The sequence below is a fragment of the Strix uralensis genome, chromosome 4 (genome assembly GCF_047716275.1).
Source record: "Strix uralensis isolate ZFMK-TIS-50842 chromosome 4, bStrUra1, whole genome shotgun sequence".
In the NCBI taxonomy this organism is placed as follows: Eukaryota; Metazoa; Chordata; class Aves; order Strigiformes; family Strigidae; genus Strix; species Strix uralensis.
Genome location: NC_133975.1, coordinates 67418836 through 67442852, shown reverse-complemented (window position 1 = coordinate 67442852; position 24017 = coordinate 67418836). Strand labels below are relative to the sequence as shown.

Below are 24017 nucleotides of genomic sequence, written 5' to 3'. Positions count from 1 at the left end.
TATCTAAAGAAAAAGTGACAACCCCAATCTCAAATTTTCAAGTGCAGTATATAAACAGAAGCATCTACAAACAGTATTTACCTGGGAAAAACCTTCCATCTGGTCTGCAGAGTTCAGAGTGGCGTGTCTCAGTAGAGTTTGTATTCACTCTGTACAGAGGGGCTCTATGGATATCCACAGATGTAGAGCAAAGCACTCCTCCAGCACATCTCCAGGCACCAGGAAAAAACCTTGGGAATGGAAAAACAAAGCCACAGCAATTTCATGGTTTCCAAATACTAATCATCAGTACAACTATATTTTCCTGGGGTAAGACTCAACTCTAAAATACACATTAAAAAATTAATCCTCTCCTAGGAGGATCCTATCACTGTGTTGATTTGACCAGAAGTTGGTTTGACTGAGGAAGAAGAGTTCAGTATAGGCACACCAGAACATGCTTTGTTCACCAGAAACACTGTAGCATAGAAACATATGTATAACCTGTAGATGAGCAACTTAGTAAAACACTCCTCTGGAATTAAAAATCATAGTTTCCTATTAAAAACGCTGTATTTCCTATATACAGGCACAATCAGCTAAGTCAACACAAATGGTGCACTAGTTCAGACAGACATGAAGACTAGGAAGCTGCCTGCATTACACAAGGGAGGTTATCTTACCTTTGAAGTATGAGGGTACCGCTGCTCATTGCTGATAGAAGAAACACTCCACGCTCCGAGTTCCTCAAGTCCTGTTATTGCAGCTTGTTAGAGCTTCCCTTCCAAAGCAACACGTCTCAAGAAGGGATGCTATGGAAATTCAGTAGTTAGACACGGCTAATTATTTATTAAAACCTTTCTTAGTTAGCTGACGCATAGGTAAATTCTGGGTAATGTTTTAACAATTCATCTTCACACAGGCTTTCACTGTACATGACATGGCAGCCACAAAACCAGCAGCAGATTAAACATTGACAAACATAAGACTGACTGAAAATTTTAATGACTTTTAAAGTTGTGCAGATACACATTTTACAGTACTGTTGAATTGTTTCACATGAGCTATTTATATAATCTTTCAATTTCTTAAATTTCCACAAATATTGACCATAATTTCTTAAGTCACTCAGTGTGGTGTACTGAACTCTGAAAAGCGGAATGCTGTTAACCCTGGCTACACAACATGCCCATCACAGTAAAAGCCTTCAGCTGCATCAGCTTCCTTTTTCCTGAGTGCTTGTTCATTCTACAAGCAGGACTATCAGCCAGTTTACTTCCTCTAAGAATGGTCAGGACAAGTTAACCTCCTGTTCACTGGTCAGGAAAAGTAGTGACCATTGCAGGGTAAGTTACAGTTTCAGCAGGTAAAAAACCCATGTTATTTACATGTTGAGAAAAGTTGCCTTCATTTCCATAGGAATACATTATACAAATAAATGTTCAGGAGAAGTTACACAGTAGTAGCTTATGCCAAACCCAAAATATACATTTGATGTGTACAAATTTTTAAAGCTTATTACAGGCATTGCAAACATAATTACATTAAAGTATTTTCAATGACATAGCTACAATTTAAATTAAGAAATGGAATGTTATCAACAAGATTTATCTATTCATTAGTGTTGACTTTTGTACATATTTAAGCCAAGTGTGCAGTACTTTTGTTCAAGTTATCATGAAGAGGACCACACTGTAGTGACCCTAATATTATATATAGGCTCAGTGGATCTAAAACAGTGACATAACTTTCACTGACAAATTCTGTTCTTCTGATGAGGCAGATTTACTACTTCACCATTGTGGAGTAAAAGCAACACATTGTGTTAAGTTACGCCCTTTTTCAGGGAAAAACAAGACAGCTACACAAAATAACCGTAGAATAAAATGGCTTTACTGAAACTTTGGGAAAAGTTTGAGATCTACAAGTGGTTTGCACGTTCTCTTCAGTGAGCTTTTTAAAAAAAGTATAACTTACATTAATACCGGGGGAAACCACACAATACATTACACCAGTAACTGAACACCTCCTTGATTTTCAGTCCATATCAGCAGTATTAACCATCCAGTTTAGAGGCACAGGAAAGCTAGAGCATTTAAACACGATCTTTTGTATCTTGAACTTTTTCTTCTTTTTAAAAAGCAGATAGAGGAATTCAGTCTTTAGGTTCTTGTTCCTCCCACCCCAGCAGCAGAGCAATCATCCCTTCCCCAGTTTGCTCAGAGAATGTTGCTTTTCAATAATTGTTTCAGTCAAGCTGAATTTTAAGTTCTCCACACTAAAGGAGTTTAAGGACCATGTAGTAACAGATGTTGGTCTGTTTGGGGGGCGGGGAAATCAAGACTTTGGTCCTTCCAGTTCTCCACTAGATACTGGTTATAATTTCCAGTTTGACGCACAAAGAATTTTTATAGTTGGTTTTCTATCTAGCAAACACTTACTAAGTCTGGCATATTATACATGACAATATCTTATCTAACCTGATGATTTATATTATGTTTATTGAGGTTAACGGTGCTTAGCATAAAGTAATAAAAAAATAAAGTAAATGGAAAGAGGACAATGCAAGGTTAGGAAGACTGTAAGCTAGACAAGGAAAAAATGCAATTTACCATGTGTGAAATTTGTTTTGCAGCTGGCTAAGCACACCCTCTAAACAACTAAAGAACAAGTCAAAAACCACATATTGGAAAAAAAACATTTTAAAATTATTTTTCTATATTCAAGTATTAGATAAATTATATAAGACTGTTTCTGAGATAAATGTTAGGCCAATGATGAATTTTAAAAACAAAATCAGTAGAAACATCATCCAGAAAAAAAGGCTAGTTAAAATATAGATATGTCAAGCTATGATGCTTAAATTAGTGCAGATAATTTTATATTAAATCCAGATATCCAGAAATATACACAATAGAATCATCCCAGTTTTCATAAAAGTTTAGAAGGTAGATGATAAAATTGCACTTAATTCTGAATTAATTCAGATAGCAAGTCATTCCCATTCCTTGCTGATCTATCTATAAGAAAAAAGGGAACCATGTTATAAAAGAGCAAATTGGTTTTGTACATTCTATTCCACTTTCCAAAATTTGGTCATAAACAAGGGCCACACGGTTTCACTATCTGTCTTGACGATCAGAATCAGATATCCTTACATCTGATACAGACAAATCTAAAACAGGATTTACAAATCCGGCATATTCTGAATTGCCATTATCATCCATTTCAGCACTAACAAAGTCATTCTCCCACTCCAATCCATTAGAATCGTCAGAGGCTGAAGCTGGATTACTTCCTGTCTTCTTGCTATTAAATTTCAGTGCTGCCCGGAGTATATCTTCTTCTGTTCTGGAGCGTTCTCTCATTGGAATCATTCTGTTCATGCCTATGATTAAAGACATGTTTTAAGAAAGAGACATCGTTTTGAGGGAAGTACCTTTACATTTGTGTTAGAATATTAGAAGAAAAAAAAAAAGAATCCTTTAGGAGACCCAGACTCTGGTAATTTCACTCCTGGGCATCCCTGTATTTTTTCTGGTGGTGATTTTCACATTAAATCCATAGTTTGCAGTCAGTTTTGGCCCAAATGAACACCACAGCCAGTGATGTTGTTTTACAGAGTAAGGAAGACAGACAACATAATGAAACAACTCACTAGCAGCATTTATTTCTCCTATATATGCAGCCTGCTGCCCTACATTATGGGCATGTAAATATTAGAAGACTTTTGGTACTGTGCCATTTCCAGAAAAGCTAAATGTCTGGGCAAGCCTGTAATACTCCAGTAACTTACTAACAGATGAAACATCATCATGTGAACCATTTTAAACAGCAGCTAAAGTTTAGATAGATCTAGGGTGCATTTGTCTAGGAAAGGTCTTCGGTTTGTCTGAAAAGGTTATTTAATTTCGCACAAAGTAAGGCAAAACATTGGTCAGAAAACTGCACAAAGACGGAGATGCTATTCATTTTGTCAGTAATTATAGACTTTCTCATGGCATGTCAAAACCCTCCCACTGGAAAGGAAAAAGGGGAGGATTTACAATTTTCTCCTCACACCCTTTGTCTTTTTGTATAATACTCTTTATAAACTACAACATTACAGGGCATAAACTATGCATTTGCTGCGCTCAGACAGTTCGAATCCACAATCCCATTTCAGTACTACCATTACATGACTAGACACTACCATCAGTAGTGCACAATCAAGCCTAGTTCAGGATCTAGGCACTCGCTGCTAAGAACCTCCTAATCTGACACCTTTTCAGTCAAGCAATATAATCTTTTGCTACTATTCTTAGCTGTTTTACACTTTCAGAACAGTAGAGTTCTTCCCTACTTTGTGTTCAGCCCCCATACAACTTTGTCCACTAATAGTAAAAATGTGTAGCTAGACCATAAATGAGTATCCCAGATCACTAAATCCCCATACACAAACACACACTTTTCTGGAGTTGTCCACTCTCCACGGTAGATTTTGACAGCACACACAGTAACTAAACCTCTTATCCCAAGCAAGCAGTCAACCCCTTCAGGGAGATGGTATATAATACACTTAAGTTGGTCCAGATCTACCAACAATGTGCTAAAAAACTACTCAAAGTCCTTACAATATTGACTAGTGCTTCTTTCAAATTACCACATTCCTTCCTTTGCAGCCATGAAACCAAGTCATGTTCTCAAGCATCTCTTCTACTCAAGAGTTGAGGTTACTAGGGTGAAGAGATGCACTTCCATCACGATGACCAACTCTAAAAATTATTCCCCTTTGTAGAGTACAGGCTAACAGGAATCAGAAATGGAACTATGCAGCAGTTTTTTCTTCCTCTGGGTTTAGGCAGTTTTTGGCACTCCTCAGTACTTAACTATTTAGTTACCTCAAAACCAGATGAAAGCTTAGGGCTAAATCAACGTGACAGTGATAAGAGAACAATGAATAGCAAACATCACAGATAGTTAATTCTGTACACAGAATTAAATTTGCCGACAACAAGGATAATACAAGTCCATATGCAACAAGACCCTCAACCAGTCAAATGAGCAAGGTAATTTTGCATGCAGGTATGCCTCATCTGTTTTTCAGTAGTTATTTAGAAAGACATTACATTAAGATAACTCCTAAGACTGGGAGGACAACTCAATCCGTAAAAAAGCAAAGAATGCAATTTTCCCCTTTCTTCAACATGGTATAGAATACAGAGTTCCCAGAACGCTGTTTCTGCACTGGTGCTAATTACTCAAAACGTAAAATAGAGTGGGCTTCAACATACATGATCCTGCCCTAGCTTCAGTTCCTCTAGAATGCTAATAGCTCTTGCACATGCTAGCTAAAAAAAGATATTTCTGGGTAAATCTGTGAAAGTTAAGTCTTTCAAACCAGGTTTCTGAACTAGATGTTTCAGTATTCTTGACAGCGCTAAACATTTAACTACCTGCAAAAATCAGTCTATTAAAGCAAAGAAAGCCTGCTATGCGTTGGCTAAAAGAAATCCGAGCTTATTTTGGTGAGTTTTTCAAGAGTCAAGGTCCCAAAATTTTGGATTAACTATGAAAAAGACAAGAGCTTTTGCAGGTTTCCTAAAGAGAACAGAAAAGATCTATAACAAACAGCAGGAGCAATTAGGATGGTTGGATATTCACCTGGAATGCACACCTAAGTTTCCAGAAGAAGTGACAGTAAAATTAGGGTTTAAAGAAACAATGCTTCCTGAAATACTTTAGTCAGACTCCTGACCAGCTTCCACATTTTAAAACAAAGAACAAGCTGTTCCTTCTGCTACTGGCTCACAAGAGGGCAGCATTTCTTTACCATTAGTTTTGTTGTGTGTTTACAAGTCAGTTCCACAAAATGCAGGAAAAGACATTTACTGAAGGATCCAAAGAAATGAATTCATTTACTAGACAGATAACCACATTTATCAAAATATTCCATCTGAATTAAGTTTTAAATCACCTTCCCTTTTGAAAACGACAAATTTACAATCAACTTTTTTTACAGTCAGCATTTAACTTGTAAGTTCAGAATGAAACTGAATGGCAGAATAAATACCTTCTTCATCTTCCCACTCCAAGTCTAATGAAGTGCTGTCATCATTTCCACTCGTTGATTTTGTTTTTGTCATTAAGTCACAACTGCTCTCTGTGTTGGGTGTCAGCACTGTAGCATCAGATGAAAGTCCTATATAAAAAAAATTTATTTTGTAAACATACTTGAATTTCAGGTCAATATGCAAAACTGAACTTTCAAACAAAGTTTTTCTTATGCTTTGTGTCCTTCAAACCTCAGGAATATTTGAAAAAGCACTTCATCGAGCATACAGTAGCTTTTTAATAGCATCACTAAGATATTACAAGATGACATTTTAGCAATACTGTCTAATTAGAACTACAGAGGAATTTAGTAAGCTATACACTGGTCTTGGGAAACACTGCCTGTAGTTTGCGTTGGGGGGGCAGGGGCAGGGGGAGGGGGCGGAAGGGTTGGTTTTGGTTTCTTTGCAAGTCTTCACAGAAGAATTACCATCAGTCCTCCAACTTCTTTCGTGACTATCACATCCTGTCATCAAAACTTATGGATATAAGTTTATAAAATTGTTTTCCTCGAAATTGTTAGCGGAATTTTTAAATATAGGCAGCCAAATCCTCTCTTGCGCTTCGTTAGAAAAAAATTAACCATTAGTATGATTCTAATTATTTTGCTAAGAAATTATTAAAAAAGCTATACACACAGATTCGCACCTTTAATACACAGTTAGGTTTTACAAGAAAAAGTTCACTGCATTGATGTTGCCTCCACAAAGATGGACGGAAAGCCTTTGTAAAATAAAATCCATGCACAGGACTTGTTTGCTTATAGAACTTGCTTTTCAGAACTGGAATGGCTGTAGCACAAGTTGCATGTGCTGTGGTTTTTGAACACTTGAAGCATCAGGGATTAGAGAGGGTAACAAGTTCCTATCAGATTTTCTTATACAAATATATGTATACACATTTTTTATATATGTATGTGTGTGCATATCAAAACATAAATAAATGAAGTTTATCTAGAAAAAGAAACAGCATTCTGTGCTCCTCAGAGTCACTTAACATTTAAACACATGCATAAGAAAAGGAAGACTTACTACTACTTCGAAAAGCTTCATACTGGAACTTTGTATTTCTTAAGAAAGAATCAAAATCTTCCTCTGACACAGAGCTGTAAGAACAATGCACATATTGGTTTTAGCACTACAGACCTCTAAGGATGCCATAAAACATAACGTTAATCCACATGTCCCCCAGTTCTATGCTACAAAGCACATACACTTTTAACTAAAATCTTTATAAAATTAACTGCAAAATGCCTTTCCATTCCTACTCATCACATCCTCTCCCAGTCTGGGCTTCTGCTCAATTTTTAGTAGTATTTTGAGTTAAAAATGAATTAACTTCTGTCAATAAACACTCTTCCTCTCTCATCCTTTGTCACTTTAGATAATGCCTCCTTAATTTTCAATTCCTTTTTAACTAATTAATTCAAATCCTGCTACTGCAGTCCTTTGTTTCTAAGATCTGGCTAGTTCGTACTCAAGCCATAAAACCTCATTTTCCACAGCACTTTTTCTAACTGTCCTTCCCTAATCCCTCCTATACCCCTTCTCCTCTAATCAAAAATATGTGTTTGATTTCAGAGATTTTTCTAAACTCAAATACCATACCACTATAAATTTCGGGGGGGGGGAGGTGTGTGGAATTTTGTGGGGGTTTTTCCCCCCCAACACTGAACACAGAAGGTGGGAGTGAAGAGAATTAAATTCATAATATTAGTGAAGAAACAGACTATACACACCATTCAATTCCCCATTCCATTAACATGTATTTCTATTGGGTATTTTAAACACAGTTCAAATAATAAAAATATTTTTATATTACCCAAGATTTTACACATAAGCACCTTCTTAATATAAATATATATTAGTAGCTGGGAATAGGTTCAATTTTGTATGCATCGGTCTAATAACTACAGTGAAAACCAGAATGAATACAATCTACCCTCTAATTCTGCAGATTAATGGTAGCTAGTTTGCATTCAGTAACTATTCGGTGTGAAGAAAACTTCAATGAATGAAAACAACTCTGACTTAGAAATGCTATGTATGTCATGTTTGAAAAACGTGGACTTTTTTTTGGTGCGGGGGAGATGAGGAACAGGAGTAAAAACAGTCATGGTTCTTGATTATCATTAACAAAATTTTTTATCTTACCTCTGATATTCTCCATTATTAACAGCACGTGCTCTCTGTGTTATCCTTTGCTGTCTACGTTGCTATCGAAGAAGTAAATCGTTAAAAAGCTGAATGGAATAACTCAGAGTAATATACTCAATACACTAAGCATTCCCTTATCTGCAACATTAGAAGGAGCATTGTCCTAGTCCTTGGAGCAGTTTAAGTACAACTCAGGAAAAGACTGATTTTCATTCAAATAGACATCAAATTTTGTGATACTGAAGGGACTGTTACATGCAAGTGGTATTGTTTTTAATCTCATAAATCCCTCGACTTAAACAAAAGTAGCTTTGTAAATAGTGCTCTCAACATTTTAAACTTATTTCATGCACCAAAAAAAATCCCCCATCAATTCATCTAGAAACATGTGAACACCACCTCATTCATGATTGCATTTGTTCTTCTCTATTATCTTCTCTTCTTAAGCCACAGGTACTTTCAACACACAACTAACACCTGGGTTATATTTGATTTGTTTTGCTCTGTGCACAAGAACAGTCACCCTACCATTTAAAAAGAACTATTTCCTTCAGGCCCTCTTATCCCTCTAAAAGCAATACAGCCATCTCCTCTGGTTGTGTGGATCAGCACTAAGTGCTTCATTTATACTAGTAAGAGCTTTGTTTCCTGCTCTTATTAATATAAATGAGGCAAAAAGTATTAATGCCTCTACACTCTTAAGGTAGAAAGCTTTAATTCGATTTTTTTAATCACTAGGCAAAACCAGAATGAAAAATACAAGACACAAGCCATCAATGCATTTATTTTGTAGTTACAAGAGAAACAACAGATGTCACGGCAGTAGGGTTCTGCTTAAGTTTTAGGGTTTAAACAACTTTAAGTTGTCTCAAGTTTCTTTTCCCTGCCTTGAAGAAATGAAAGCATAAAAACTGGGCACATCAGCTATGGATTAAAGGTAAATCAGTTACAAAGCAGTAATTGTTCACTGATTATGACAAAGACTAAGATAAAAATGAACAAGCTAGTTTTGCAGACAAGGCAGATGAATCTAGCTACTGTACTTTCTGAAAAATCTATTCTCAGCCTTAATAGATCTGTCTCTGCAAAAGAAAAGCAGGGGTAAATTAACCAGAATTTTTAATGTCAACTTTAACTTAATCTAAAAATTGCTCTTCACTGGGTAAATAATCTTATGAGGTAACTGGATTGGATCAGCTAGCATTTTTCATTCCCAAAACGATGATGGCTTCATCTCTTGGCACACTTTCCATCTCGGGTATTTAAATAAGTATCAGAAAAAGCAGACTGAAACCAGTAAGGAAATGGGAAGTGTAGAACAAGTAGAATTATCACAAAATGGTGGTTATAGGTGAGAAGACTTAAGTAGGCAGGGAGAAAGAAACAGGGATTTGGCACCAACATAATTAACAAGTCTGTAAAAATCAATTACTGACATATTCAACACTTTTAAGATTCATACACCCACGTAACAGCCAAGTTAAAGTATCTACCCATTTGCCAGGTCACAAACAAATATCTAGCACTGTAAGTTCCAGGATACACATACATTAAAATTCTCCACTGTTACAAACCCTGACATTTAGTAGGGCAACATCAGCAAGCCAAATTAGTTTTAAAGGGATGCCATACTTGCAGTGAAAAAGTTATTTTCTCATTTAGAAGACTTCTGCCCACAAACAGCAAAGAGATGAGTTATGTATTCAGAAATGGATTCTAGTTTATTTAGAAAAGTTAAATGCTTGATGTGTCTATACAAAAATGCTTCCTTAGAAATCCTTATAATCCTTATGGGGTTTGGGGGGGATCATTTGTAAAGGAGATAAGTGGTATTAATTTTACAGAGAGGAGGAACTGAAAATCTCTAGAGTGCATTTTATCGTAGGTCCTGACTAAAGAAGGTACCTGTTAAAAATACTGAAAGACAAGAAAAATAGTGTTTCTTGCACAGAACTGCTACAAAAACCTCTTAAAGCCATAAAACAATGTACTTTTGATGACTTTATATAGACCAATATTAGATGAAAACTCAGTCATCACTATCAGCCTGGAAATAACAATTTTCAATTAATTCTCTTTTGAATATAGACAATACACTAGGGTTAAAGTTCTCTATACCTATTGTAGATTTCAGACTTTTTCTACTAGTCTGAATCTGAACTTTTGAAAATTTATTTCTAATTGAACACACATCACATGTCTAGTGGACTGTTTCCTTGAACATGCTACAGCTGCAGCCATACACATTATAGATAAACACCAAAGTGAAAATGTTCTTTTTAACATACACATTTCTGGCAACCTGAAATTTGTGTGAGAAGACACAGCTTACTAAGATGGCAAAAATATTAAATGCACTGATAATATGTAACTCTTTGAACTGCAACATGAAAATCATCAGAAATAAATGCTATTGGGATACAGAACAGCATCCGTTTTCAAAAAAGCAGGAAAACATAACGTGGCTTTTGTTTTGCTTGACCAAACTCCAAAAGCATGGACACCAGACATCTGGAAGTAGGCACAGATATATTAAAAGGATACTGTTAAGTCATTACTGGACTTTGGCTACTACACATAAAAATCACAAAATGATAGAACAACTCAGGTTGGAAGGGACCTCAGGAGGTCATGTAGTCCAGTCTCCTGCTCAAAGCAGGGTCAACAGTAAATTCAGATGACTTGGAAACACATATCTTCACATTAACACAAACCAGAGAGATAAGGAACAGTTAAGTGCACAAATATATAAAGTACATTTTACAAGTCTATATGATTCATAACGTGTGCTTAATTTCAGGCGTTTTTACTGGAAAACCATCACAGATCAGTTTACATTAAAGATCAGTAACTCTACATAATGCAAGAAGTCTGTAAAGCTAATTATAGATTCAAAAATCTATACTCAGCAACATAAGCTGCTTCAAATAATTCTGATAATTTTCAGCTGTATTTTCAAACCATGTATGTCTTTCTCTATTGGAAGTTACAAGCCAAAGCAATTTCCTCATTACGTTTCCTGAGAGGTAAAGGATATTAGGAAAATCTGCATACATAGAAACAGAACAGAAGCTCTGATATATATTGGGGTCTTTTTCCCCTCACCTCCAAGAGCTTTTTCTGCTTTGCTGCCCTGGCTGCTTCACGTTGTGCAGCATATAAAGCCTCCTCTTCTATTCTTAACTTCTCCTCTTGTAAGGCTAACTGTATATGAACAAAATAGTAATGGTTAACAAAAGCAGAACCTATCTATCTTCCTATGAATAAACCCATAAGTTCAATAAAACAAAAGAGCTACTAGAAAATAAAAATAAAATAAAATTGACTATAGCTAAAACATTTTTCTTCATTAACTGAATCTAACAGCTTCCCCCCACAACATCCCAAAAAATTTAGATAACTAAACATTACCCTATTGAATAAACATATTTACTAGTGAATTGCTGTAAATGCACACTGCATTTTATTAAGAACTGCACAGTGAAAGACTTAAATCTTTTCAGTTGCATATTTCATTGATACTTTATTAAAAAAAAAAAAAAATCACTCTCATTTTGTACATTGTATTCCACATCATATTCCATTAATTGCTGCAACACACTAAAACAAAACAAGTTACGGGTTTTTTCCTTAAGAAAGCTCTGGAAAAAACAGAGCACAAGAAAAGTTGAATCAAATATACTCCCCATTTTGCCTTTTGTAAAAAAACAAAAAAAGTTCAAATTTAACAGATCTCAGAGAGCCAGCCTATTCATTTGATTTTTCAGCTAAGAGGTTATTAAAAAGAAGCTATCTCTGATGCAAACTTAGTTGAGCAGCAAAGCTCTTTGTGTATCTCATAGACTAAAAAATACCAACCAATGAACAAAACCCAATTGTTTCGTTCATGTGAATGGAATCTCCTTGTGTTCATGGTTGATCTTAACTACTTTAAAAGAAAAGCTATCCATACCATACTAGTAGTCATCATAACTGCTTACCTCTGACTGAAGTTTCATATCAACAACTCTCTGCTTTTCAGCAATGGAGTCATAATGTCTGTCTTTCAAGTCAGCAATTTCTTCCTCAGTCAGAGGTCTAAAAGCATGGGAGAAACACAAAGAGACTCCATCTATTATTTATGCATGACAACCCCAAGTTGCACTTAAACATATCCATAGTCTTTCCTGACGGGTCCTTTAATGCAAATTAACTAAGCTGTGATTTTCACCTGCTCCTCCTGAAACAAGAGTGCCAAAGTTCCAGTTTACTCAAGACAACACTGCCTCTCCTTACTCTTACAAAGCATTATAGAAAGCGTATTTTCAAAACATTATTTCCTAACAGAACTACTGGAATAGAATGGTTAGTATCATTGCGGTGTAAACATCACTTTTTTTCTTACTTGCTTTGGTCCCCTAATTGTAAGTTGTTTCACTTTCATCAGCTGCCTACTTTTATGTATCTAACAGACAAGACCACAAAAGCATTATTATAATTATAAAGTTTCCTATATTACTTTTTTGGGACCATTGACAGGGAACAACATTTGGGAACTATCAAACCTAAATAATACAAAATTGTCTACAATTAGACAACCAAAGCATACACTTTAGTCTCTTCATACATGTACTATAGAGCAGACCTCTAAGTCTCTACTGCTTACATAAATATTAACATGCTCACAAAAAACTCACTGGAGTTGTAGCACTAACAGCCCTGTAACTTTCAATGCAGACCCTGGGAACAAAAATATTCTCTCTGCAACATACTGTTTTAACTGTCTTGTATAGTTTTTGCATGATGAGTTATCATCTAAGTTGTTTTGACATGGTTAAGCATTAAGGAGAGTTTGACATGTATTCTTTCTGTGTATTTGACGACTAGAAAGACAGAAAGCGTTTTGACAGGAGCTTTGAAAAATTTAATAGTCACAGTGGGCGAGCAGAGGGACAGAGATGTCCTGAATCTCAAATTCTTACCTGTGACTGCTTCCTGGGCTTTCCCCCTGTTAAAAAAAAAAAAAAAAGTCTGAGTTTTTGAGAATCCCATCAATCAATCAATTTTAAGATGGAAAAAAACCCCAATATGAAATCATAGTTTCTCCCATATATTTGTTTTACAGTTAGGGGGAAAAAATCCCCCGTTTTAATTTGGAATTAAGAAAAAAATATCTTATTATGCAATCAACTGAAACAGCTGACTACATAAAACAAATAAGTACTTCCAACTGAAAATAAGTATTCCAGTGGTGTATTTCAGGAACCAAATTATTAGTCCTCATGTTTTTAAATACAGGGCAGGGTATTGAAAATGCGGTGTGTGTCCCACCCATAACCAAGCTGTATTAAATTTATAAGAGTGACGTTTTAGGGCCAACTTCTATTTTTCTGAACTATTGTTCAGCCAGTTTACCCATAATTGTAAAGACAGAGCACTCCTAAAACTTTCCTTAGTAAAGCAACCCAGGTCCATTTATGTTCTCAGAAAACATTTTCTGAGTCTTAAACAAGAGTTATACCAGCAGCAAATTCCCCTTCAAGTCTTCCACCCTCCCTTTTTTTCTTGTTGCCTTCCTAATGTCCATAGTGCTCTCTTCCTGAAAGGGTTACCTCCCATATTCCCCCAACCAGTTTTCTCTTCTCTTAGGTCTTCGTCTCTCCCAAAGCATTAAATACTCATTCCCAGAGCAAGCAAAACTCAAAGTAAAAAAACCCTTGCAATTTAAGTCTACAACATAGCATGAAGTGTGAGGAAGATACAGATCTTGGAACCATTTTTAAGGGTTGTACTAACAAGTTTCACATTACAGTCCAAGTACCTACCTCATCACTTTCCACTAGGTTCTCAAACTGCAGAGAAAAAGAAGTAAACATTCTTTACAATTCAATATAACAAGTCACTAAACACATACAGCAAATATGATTACATATTTAATCTGTTTTGTAAAAACACTACTCCAGTGATAACAGTGGGACTGTAATACCATTTATGAAAGCCCCTACTTTCAGAGAGAATACTACTTTTAGAGTAGGACCCATCTTCCTACCAATGTTTCTTTTTTTAAACGTTACATTCTCCTAAAAGGAAAAGAATCAAAATTAGAAAGCATTCATGTATTTCACTACAACTTATGTCAGGGCCCAGATAAAAATGAAACCTCATTAGCTTATAAGATTGCTAATAATTCTGTGTCTCTGAAGAATTCTAATACAAGCAGTGGAAGGAATGGTATGGCTCTGACATACACCAGAGCACCCACTCAATTTAAACATGTGGAAGATTTAAGGAGTATAGCGTATGTAACCTCTACCTCACATGGCAACTGTGATGCTTATCAAAAAGTATTTGAAGATTATTTTAAATTTACAGACAACAGAGTTACTTTCTATCCAGAATTCTAAAAACAAACTAGCACCAACCACCCCCCCTCCCAGCTTTGCACATAAGAAACTAAAGGTCAATAATGTAGTGCTTAATGATAGGAAGCCAAAAAAAGCCCAAACCAGGCAAGAACACACAAAGCATTCCAAGCTGCACAAACTCATCCAGCAAAAGTTCAACTAGCACATGTAAACAAAACAAATGGAAATTCTCCATACTATTTTCAGTATACTAATCTTACATGTAGTCAATACATCAAACATGGAGGTCAGTACCGACATCAAGACTCCTTATTGACCTGGATACTGACTAATTGCTGTAAGCAGAATATGAATAATTTGGGAGGAGGACAAAACCTCCTTTTCCCTACCATATTTCTGCTGCAGAAACACTCTCTCACAACTGGAAGTTGTGCGCTACAACAGATTTCCCCCACCATATACGTCTGCCTCCTTTCTTGAAAGCCAAGGCAGTGATTACAGTTATTAATGTTCTTCTCAGTAATGGAGGTAATCTGAAAGGTCCAGGACTTTTAGACCATAAGGAACACTCAGAGAAAGTAAGCCAGGTTATTCTGAGAATCTCAATTTATACAAATTAACCTTACACTACCCTTAGCAAAAAGGGGTGATATTCAGTGGCTGAGAAAGGACCTCTGTAGCAAACAAAGTGGACTACAAATGCAACTAACTAGAAAGTAACCTCATCAGATTCTAGCTTTTTGTAGAATCATATTGATGATCCTGCAATCAAGAACTAAACATCTTGTGCTTATATAAGTGGAAAAGAAAAATCACTCCCAACACAGAAGTGATGAAAGATGCGATAGGCAGACCTTAGAATACTCTGGTGCTGAGTATCATATCACAACAGATACTTCTCTTCCTTCCAAATGATGGATTAAAGCGAGACGATGTATTAGTTTTCTGAGGTGCTGTAAGAACGACCATCTTGCCACCCAGTGCAGCATCAATTTAATCTGGAATGACCCAGACTATTTCAGTGTATATAAACTGCAAGAAGTGTTAAAGGCATCGCTAGAATTCAGCTTTTTCCACATTTTTTTTTTAAGATCACTAGAAATATAAGCACTCACCTCTATAGTGAAGTGTTCTCCTGTTGAACATGTTCTAAAATACTTTGATCTGGAAAAATAAGTCTAGAGTTACACTACAGAATAGTCTTCAACTCACAGCACTAGGAAAACGAGCCTGATAATTTTAAATAGCTTTTGAAATATGCTAAGTAAGTGTAAAATAAACATAAAATATTCATCTATTAAACACATTTACTTGTAAACCTGTGCCCTGCATTGCTACCAGAGCAGAGAGAGGCAAAAGCATGTAAACATCTTCTACAGATCTGGAGAAAAGACCAACACCCTCAAGTAAGAAAAAAATCAGGATGCTGGACTTCACATTTACACATTTAAAGTGTTATGCAATACATTTAATACATTTTTCCTGAAAAGCATTGTTCCAGGCACTTTCTGAAAACACTTGTTCATCATGGCACTTAACTCTTTACTAGCATAGCATCTTGTACAACATCAATGTTAAACAATAGATTTTCTTTTGACAGCTTGGCTCAACTACAAGGTTGAATCTCAGAAAAATGTCTATTAAGAGGTCAAGATAATACTCTTCAACCTCAAAAAATTATTCACAGTCTGTAGTTTTACACAGGGACTCAGTATCCTCCTTGATTCTTTATTCTAACACTGTCCTCTATAAAAAAAAATACAGTATTAAGTTACCGAAATACATTTTTACCAAGTGAAAGAGGTTTGGCTCTCATCCAAAAGAACATTCAGATGGATACTGGTGCTTCAGTACAACATCCATTTCATCAAACTACTTTAAAGACCAGAGTTTCCAGTTCCAAGTGCTGAGTGATATCAGGACTAAACAACCCAGGGCCTCAGGCATTTCTATACTTGTACAAAAGATTGTTCTGTACTTGCAACCAACACCTACTTCTACTATGCTAAAAGCAACACACCAGCCAAAGCCTGAATTATTTTAATCATATCGTTTTTCATCTCCATCACATTTTTCTTTGGAAGTCGGTTAGGGTATGTCTCCTCGGCAACTTGTTGCGCAACCCACTTCTTCCTTGTTGCGCAACCTTTCCTTGGATACGGCAGGGTACCTTGCAGTACACAGCTGCCATCAGACAACTGTTTTCAGTTGATGCATTGCTACAAAACCAGACGTGAAAGGCCACTTTAAGTCATGCATTACATCACAAGTACAATTGGGTCACGTGCATGAACGCTTAAAGTAATTTTACTGCTATCCCTCCGTGTAACATTTCGGTGTGCAGGAGCCAATACCATTAAGAATCTGATTTAATAAAACTGTTACAGGAAATCATTAACAAAAGTATAATTCCAGTTTACAGCATTAGGCACTAAATTGTGCTCAACTTTACAAACACATGAGCTGCAGTCAGATTAGTGGCAAGAATTGAACAGTTGAACCTTTAGAAAACTAAAACAATGCAAGCTGACTAAATGTGATTACAAACAGCTCAAGAGCAATGACACTTCAAAGAAGATCTACACTTTCTGCTACCTGCTAACCAGGGACTCGATAACAGAAAACCTAATTCTGTGCCAAAGTTTGAGTCCTTAAATCCCAGAGCAACTAGGGAAGATTGAGGTCATTAGGGACAGAGATGGAAGACTCATCGACTTCACCCCCATACATAACAACTTCAACTGAAATAAAACAGTAACCTATTAAAATGCTTACAGCTTTTATTATTCTCCTTTAAGCTCTACTGTTTCATTATTTTCTAAAACAGACTTGAGAAACATTTAGGTTTGACAGGTACTAAAGGAAACAGTTCAGCTAATGGGACACAGGACCTATAGAGACTGTAAGATCAGTCTTCAAAGATCTAAAGCTGTTAAGGAGACTAACTTTTCAGCACTCCATACATATATATATGCGCTTTATTCTCCTTTTATGCAAAGTCATGTTATCATCTTTTATTTAAAAAAAAATGACATACATATTACATGTGGAAAAAAGTCACTAAAAATGAGCATTTAATCTATTAAAACCAGGGCATGAGTTAAAATTACCTTTTCTACACTAGTGACAAAAAGGATTGTTTCAATTTTGCTACATAACCCCTGCTAAACTATCCAAACAAATAACACAGAGACTATATTTATTCTTCTCTCTTCCCCCTCCCCTTCTTTAAAACATTCCTCTAGAAGTAAAGAGGAATACTTATGGTCAAATATAGTGACAAATTAGCTATGACCTACTTTCTAATTATGGCTGCAGCTTGTAGCACTTTGAGCAGAACTTTCAGTCAAAGCATAAGGACGCTCCCTAAAAAAAAATAAAAATTACCAACTGAAAGTTTGTATTTTTACAGAAACTTATACTACACTAAAGAAGGTTTTGGTGTTGCATTTCTCTCTACGCACACTGAACATGAACTCTAAAGTCATTGCAGGAATTCATACATAAATCTCCAAGATTTTAAACACAATTCCAAGCAAAGGAAATTTATAATCTTGCAGAATATTGAAACACTTGTCAAAAACTGTGTAATTAATTAATTCAATTCACAGTTTCTTTCTTATAGTTAAATCTTGAAGCATCTAAGAATAATGAAGCACCAGTTTGGGCAGCAGGGGGGGAATCTGAGTGATTCAAATAATCACAATTAATTTAAACTACATTACAACATTCTGCTGTTCCAGAAGTAGCCAAATCTGCAGAATTTGGTAGCAATCCAAGTTGTAAACCTACAAAATTTGTAAGACGCATTTTACAGATTTTAATACAATTCCCTGCCCCTCCCACCACACAGTGGAAGGAAAATACCTAAATTGCTCAACAATCCAATACTGTTCTGTAAAGTACCAGCACACCCAGAAAACTAAGATGATCCGAGGCATGTGCCAGCTATCTGCAAGAGGCAGCACTGATGATTGTTTTATCATAAACTGATGCCTATGTATGATATTTCAGGTTCAGGCTTCACAAGTCAGTTCAGTTGGAAAAGGCTGCTTTCTGTACTATTACTTAATTTTTCTAAGACTTTCAATACAGGCTATGCAACACCTGAAAAATGTATGTAACAGTTCAACATTGTAACAGCAGACAGATTTATTTCTCTGGTAAGGACAATCTGATATTGGACTAATGGAATGCACATATGAGTATCTAAGCCATCATGAAAAACAAACTTCTTTGAGAGTATGCTCATAAAAATGTCATTAATTCCCTGCATTTAAGAGAATGGCATTTCTCATAATTCTGTGCGTCAACATTCATATTTGCCACTCTAAAACCCAAGCAAGCAGTAAGCCAGTAGTTACACGATGAAGTCTTGTGAGTCAGCCAGTAACTTTAGCAGCCGTCTGCTGAAAACCAATTGGAGACTATGAGACCTTGTGGCAGGAAACTAACAAATGATGCTTCATGAATCAAACATGCACCAAAACCAAGTACTAGAACAGATGACACTGCAAACACCAATTAATATACAAAAAGGTAACAAAAGTATTGCAAACATACAAGAAAAAAAAAGAATACAAGGGAAAAAACAACAACAACCACCACCACCAAAAATAGGTAATAGTCAATTTAGACCAGATGGAAAGATAAAGATAACCATGTATCTAGAACTTGCTGTTACAGCCAAAACAATCTTGAGCCTTTTTAGACTCTGTCTCCTATCCAGTGCTCATAAATTAGTTAAAAGTAGTCGTGGGGAAAAATAAAAGACCAAAGAGACCCCACAACCAAAGCAATAATTTAAAGGGTAAGTAAGTATACGTGCTGGAGACTTATTGTCACTAACCCCTAAAAAAAAAAAAGGGGTATTAGCCTATGAGCAGAGACTCAAAAAAAAACACATGTGAAGCAAGAACCCTTCAAGTATTACCTGTTTTTCTCAGAGTATAGTACAAGAAACAGATACTGTCCTGTCCAGGCATTTCAGATGTTCTCATACCCTCTGCTAGAGAATCCTAAGAACACAAGCAGGTATCCTCCACACATGCTACTCTGATCTTTCACCCATTTCTCTGAAAAGTATTCCTAAAGGTCCTCAGGACAAGCAAAACATCAGTCTTGCCTGCTAGAGCTGATGTGAAGTCAGATGCCGTGAGTTTGCAACACGTAAAATGCTCAGCATATCGGTCTAGAACTACTTCAATCCTAATACATCAGACAAAAATAAGTGACACGTAAGTGTCAAATACTGGTAAGTATATAGAAGAAAACCAAGTTCTTGTATAGATAACGTATCCCTCCCATTTGTATACTGCTTTTCCATGAACTCATTGTTGCAGAACAAAACACGGATTACACATTTACAATATATACGAAAGTTTATTCAGATCATTCTGCTTTTGATCCTCTGTAGTAGTCACCCTTTATCCCAACAGAATCTCAGGCCCCAACACCGAGAATCATATTCCAGAAAACATGGTGGTTTTCCATCTTTGCACAATCACAGCAACCTGCACAGATTTTGGCAACTAACCTGAAAAATCTTTCTAAGCTGCTTCTTCTGGAAAAACAACCCTGAAAGAGGGCTAAGGAGTAAGACCCCACAACCAGTTAACCTAAGCCATCCCTGGAATCGTCTTACCATCATCAACCATCCAAACTGCACAAAGCCCAGCAACCTTTCCACGGCATTTCATCAGCTCAAGCTGTCAAGGTAGACACTGTATGTACGAGTTTTCTTCCTATCTCCCTTCTTCAATCTACACACACTGCTACTGCGGGAAGGGGTGAAGGGGGCAGCGTGGGCACAGCCAGACCCTGCATGAGGTGGCAGGTGTCTGCCTCACCTCCTGACCCCCCCTTCTCCTCCCTTGTTCTCCTAACCTTGCTCTCCCCTTTTCTCCTCCTGACCCCCTCTCTTCTCTCCCTGACCCCCCCCCTCCTCTCTTCTCCTGACAGCTCCCTTCTCTCTTCTCCTCCTGATCCCTCTTTCTCCTCCTAACAGTCCCCTTCTCCTGACCCCCTCTCCTCCTCCTCTCTTCTCTCCCTGACCCCCCCCCTTCCTCTCTTCTCCTCCTGATCCCTCTTTCTCCTCCTAACAGTCCCCTTCTCCTCCTAACCCCCTCCCTTCTCACTTCTCCTTCTGACCCCCCTTCTCAACTCTCCTCCTGATCCCCCCTCCCTTCTCCTCTCTGCTGGGCCCACACCGGACACTGCAACAGCTCCCCAGCCTTGCCACCCCCCCTCCCACCCCAAGACAACCCATGTCCCGCTGCCGAACCCTCCGGCGGGGGACGGGCACCAGCTGCCCCGAGGACCAGCCGCCTCCGGGCCCGAGGACCCGCCGCCACTTCTCACCTCCCGCCGAGAAGGAGGAGGAGGAAGGTGGGGGAAAGGCGGAGCCGGGCGGTCCCAGCACCTCCCCGCCCCGGGGAGGGGAAAGGGGTAGCCGCGGTGCTGCTTACCCTCCGCCTCGCTGGAGCCGGCCGGCTTCCCTCCGGAAGAAGAGCCCGCAGCACCACTGCGCCCAGCAGTTCCCCATCGCATCCTGGGCAGCGGCGGCCACGGCTCCTCCTCCCTCTTCTTCCTCCTCCTCCCTTCGGGCGGGTTCAAACCGCCCCTGCCATCACAGGCGGCGGGGGAGAGAGAAGGACGGCCAGCCGCTGACCCTACGGAACAAAGGGCCGGACGCCGGGCGGAACCTCCGCGCCCACAGCCTCATGGCCGCGGCCGCTGCGCAGAGGCGGACGCCGCATGCCCCGAGCGCTGGCCCCGCCCCCGGAGGCAGCGCCCCGCCCCTTCCCGGGCGCTGAGGGGGAGGCGGCGGTGTCCGGGCCCGCCTGAAACCGCCTCAAGCTGCTAAAAAAAAAAAAAGACCGTATCCCGTTAAACCTGGAAATTTTGAAGGCTCTTCGCTTTAAGGACCGTCGCCAAAGGTATTCATTTCCCTTCCAGGCGTCGTCTCAAGGCAAGAAACCTAACAGGAAGGTGAGGTGATTGAGTGGTCTTCTGCGGTGGTGATGGGGGTAGGAAGGTGCTGTGTGAAACCAAAGCGGTTACTGAGGATCTATCATCTGGGAAAACAGGATGGGTAAAAAAAATAAGGCAGTTTACCACAAAACTGCCTTGGAAAGGAGGCAGTAACATCTCATGATCAACTATCATCACTACTGCATGCCACAGGTGTGATTTTTTTAAAAAAACTTATTTTATTCCCCTCCATTTTGTGCAATGAAGTGAAATAGTGAATATTGTGAAATTCTGTGTCTTGGCATATGTTCACTACAGCTTGTACACTGTAAGCAAACAAAAATTCCTTAACTAAAAAAAACCAAAACCCACCGTTGTAATATCAGCTCTAAAAGATCATTCAGAGCGCCAGACTACTTCATCCCTAACTTCTCTAAGTCATTGGATACTTCATTATAAAAAACAGTAAGTAACTAACTGTGTGATTCATCTAAAACCCAGTATCTAAACAACAGGGGCTATCGTTATTTGTCTTCCTGAGGTTTAACTACAAGAACTGCGGTGGATCATTCTGGCAGATACCTCGATGTCTGAAAATTTCTGGCAAACAAAATAGAAAAACTAAATCGGAACTGACACTGTGTTGACATGCTCTAGATGAACATTTCCGAGAGCTACAGCAAGACAAACACGATGTGGAAGGCACACAGCAGAGCCACATGTTATTTGGCATAAAAATCTAAACAATGTATAAAAGAAATGCCGTTGCCCCACATTCAAAGGATCCAGAATTCACATTGACAGAAATCATATCAGTTGCACTCAGAACACTGAAAATGTCTAACTTACACCGTAGATATGTAGAATATGAAACTATCCAGTTATTCATTGGTTTAGATACAGGACTGTGTTCACTGTAAGGCTACCATTTTAATTCTTAGAAAAAGAAAGATCTTCTAGCTATTGACTTTAAAACTCCTCAGCCCCTTTCTCGTTACCCTGGGGGATATCCGTTCCTGTGGTCATGGAAGATCAGAAGAGCTCACAGTAGCCTTCATTTAAAAGGAGAAAAATATTCCAGGGTTCCAAAGGCCAATATGAAAAAGCATCACCAGTAATTATACTTTTGAGGAGAGGAATCCAGTACAAGGCCCTTGTTGGCTATTGGCATCGCATTATAAGAAAAAAAAAGGGTTTCTCTCAAATTATCAAGACTGAAGTCAGCCAATGCCATTCAGATACCACCAGGCTGTCAACCATATCTGGAGCACGGGTATGGCTTAGCAAGATATCTCACTCGTCCTTCACCACCTTGAATCTCTCTGGCTTTAAATTATAGCACCACACCGACATCATCATAAGTTTATTAACTTATGACATTATATATATAAAAATAAAGGTCACTCAAAAAACAAACCCAAAGCAACCCATAGCCAAAAGAAATCGTTGTCATCTTTAAATTAGTTCCTGATGGTAAAAACCAGGATTATGCACATGGTAGCGAGGCAGCTAGAATCTCTGGTTAACAGAGAGCCCATTGACACTGGACACTGTCCATAAACGAGAAAGGCTGGTTCCCCGTATTGTTTGCTATGATTAAAATAAAATTGAAGAACCATCTGCACTGACAGAGTGAGCTTTCGAAGTCTGCTATGCATGCGTGGTTGTGGTTTCTGCCTTTCATTTAATGAAGCCAAAAGTGGTGTCTCAGTGGTGGAAGAGTTAATTGGTTGCCAAGTTAGCTATCTGTTAGCCGTGCTGAACAAATGCCAGGACCCAGGGACGGCACTTGCTACAATAATGGTGAACAGTAGAAGGTGGGAGGAATATAATAATTTAATGCCAACTGAGCTCTGATTTTTTTTCCCTGGAAATGTGAGGTCAGCCTTGAAAGGTGCATTACAGTGATTGTATATAGGAAGTGAGAATGAGGGTTAAGGAGAAATAAAAAGAACCAGAAATTAATTACAGAAGGTGACACACATCGACTCAAGAGAAATATGATAAAGGTTTCAGAAAGTATTATTGGAATATGTGATGCCTCATGATGCTAGTTTTCAGGGAACTGGTTTTTTGGCAAGGTATGTACTGCTTCTCTCCCAAAGAGAAATGTTGCAGTAGTCAAACTGCAACTGACAGGTGCTCATAAATTTCTTCAGAGCAATCAGAGACCTTTTCTTCTACAGTACCCTAGACTGTGCAGTATAGGCCGCCAAACTGAGGAAAGAAATGTCTAGGAATTGATTGGTAAAACCATAAAAGGCAAAGGGGCTCAGCCCTTACATGATGGCTGTGGGGTGTGACATTTTCCTAGCAACCCAACGGGTTAGGGGTTACACAGCTTTGCAACCCTTCGAACAGGCACAGCTGATCTCTCCTACCCCCCTGTTGCTTTCATCTCTTTTTTTCCCCAAAAAACTCTAAAATTGCTTTCTCCTGCATGCATCCTGCCACGCCACTATCCAGAGCAAGA

At 38.1% G+C, this 24017-nt stretch overlaps 1 protein-coding gene across 2 annotated transcripts; it reads right to left on the bottom strand.

Moving 5' to 3' along the window:
* Positions 1 to 962: 962 nt before the first annotated feature.
* AP1AR (adaptor related protein complex 1 associated regulatory protein) lies at positions 963 to 21322 on the bottom strand. 2 transcript variants are annotated; one of them, XM_074867102.1, is made up of 10 exons: positions 21040 to 21322; positions 15688 to 15736; positions 14033 to 14059; positions 13190 to 13215; positions 12209 to 12305; positions 11334 to 11432; positions 8226 to 8287; positions 7104 to 7177; positions 6032 to 6160; positions 963 to 3367 (listed from the first exon to the last, which is right to left on the bottom strand). In XM_074867102.1, the coding sequence occupies exons 1-10, from the start codon at positions 21114 to 21116 to the stop codon at positions 3102 to 3104; spliced, it is 906 nt and encodes a 301-aa protein (XP_074723203.1). In that variant the 5' UTR covers positions 21117 to 21322; the 3' UTR covers positions 963 to 3101. The 2 variants fall into 2 exon arrangements, with proteins under 2 accessions (XP_074723203.1, XP_074723204.1); XM_074867103.1 differs by lacking the exon at positions 11334 to 11432.
* Between the last annotated feature and the right edge of the window lie 2695 nt (positions 21323 to 24017).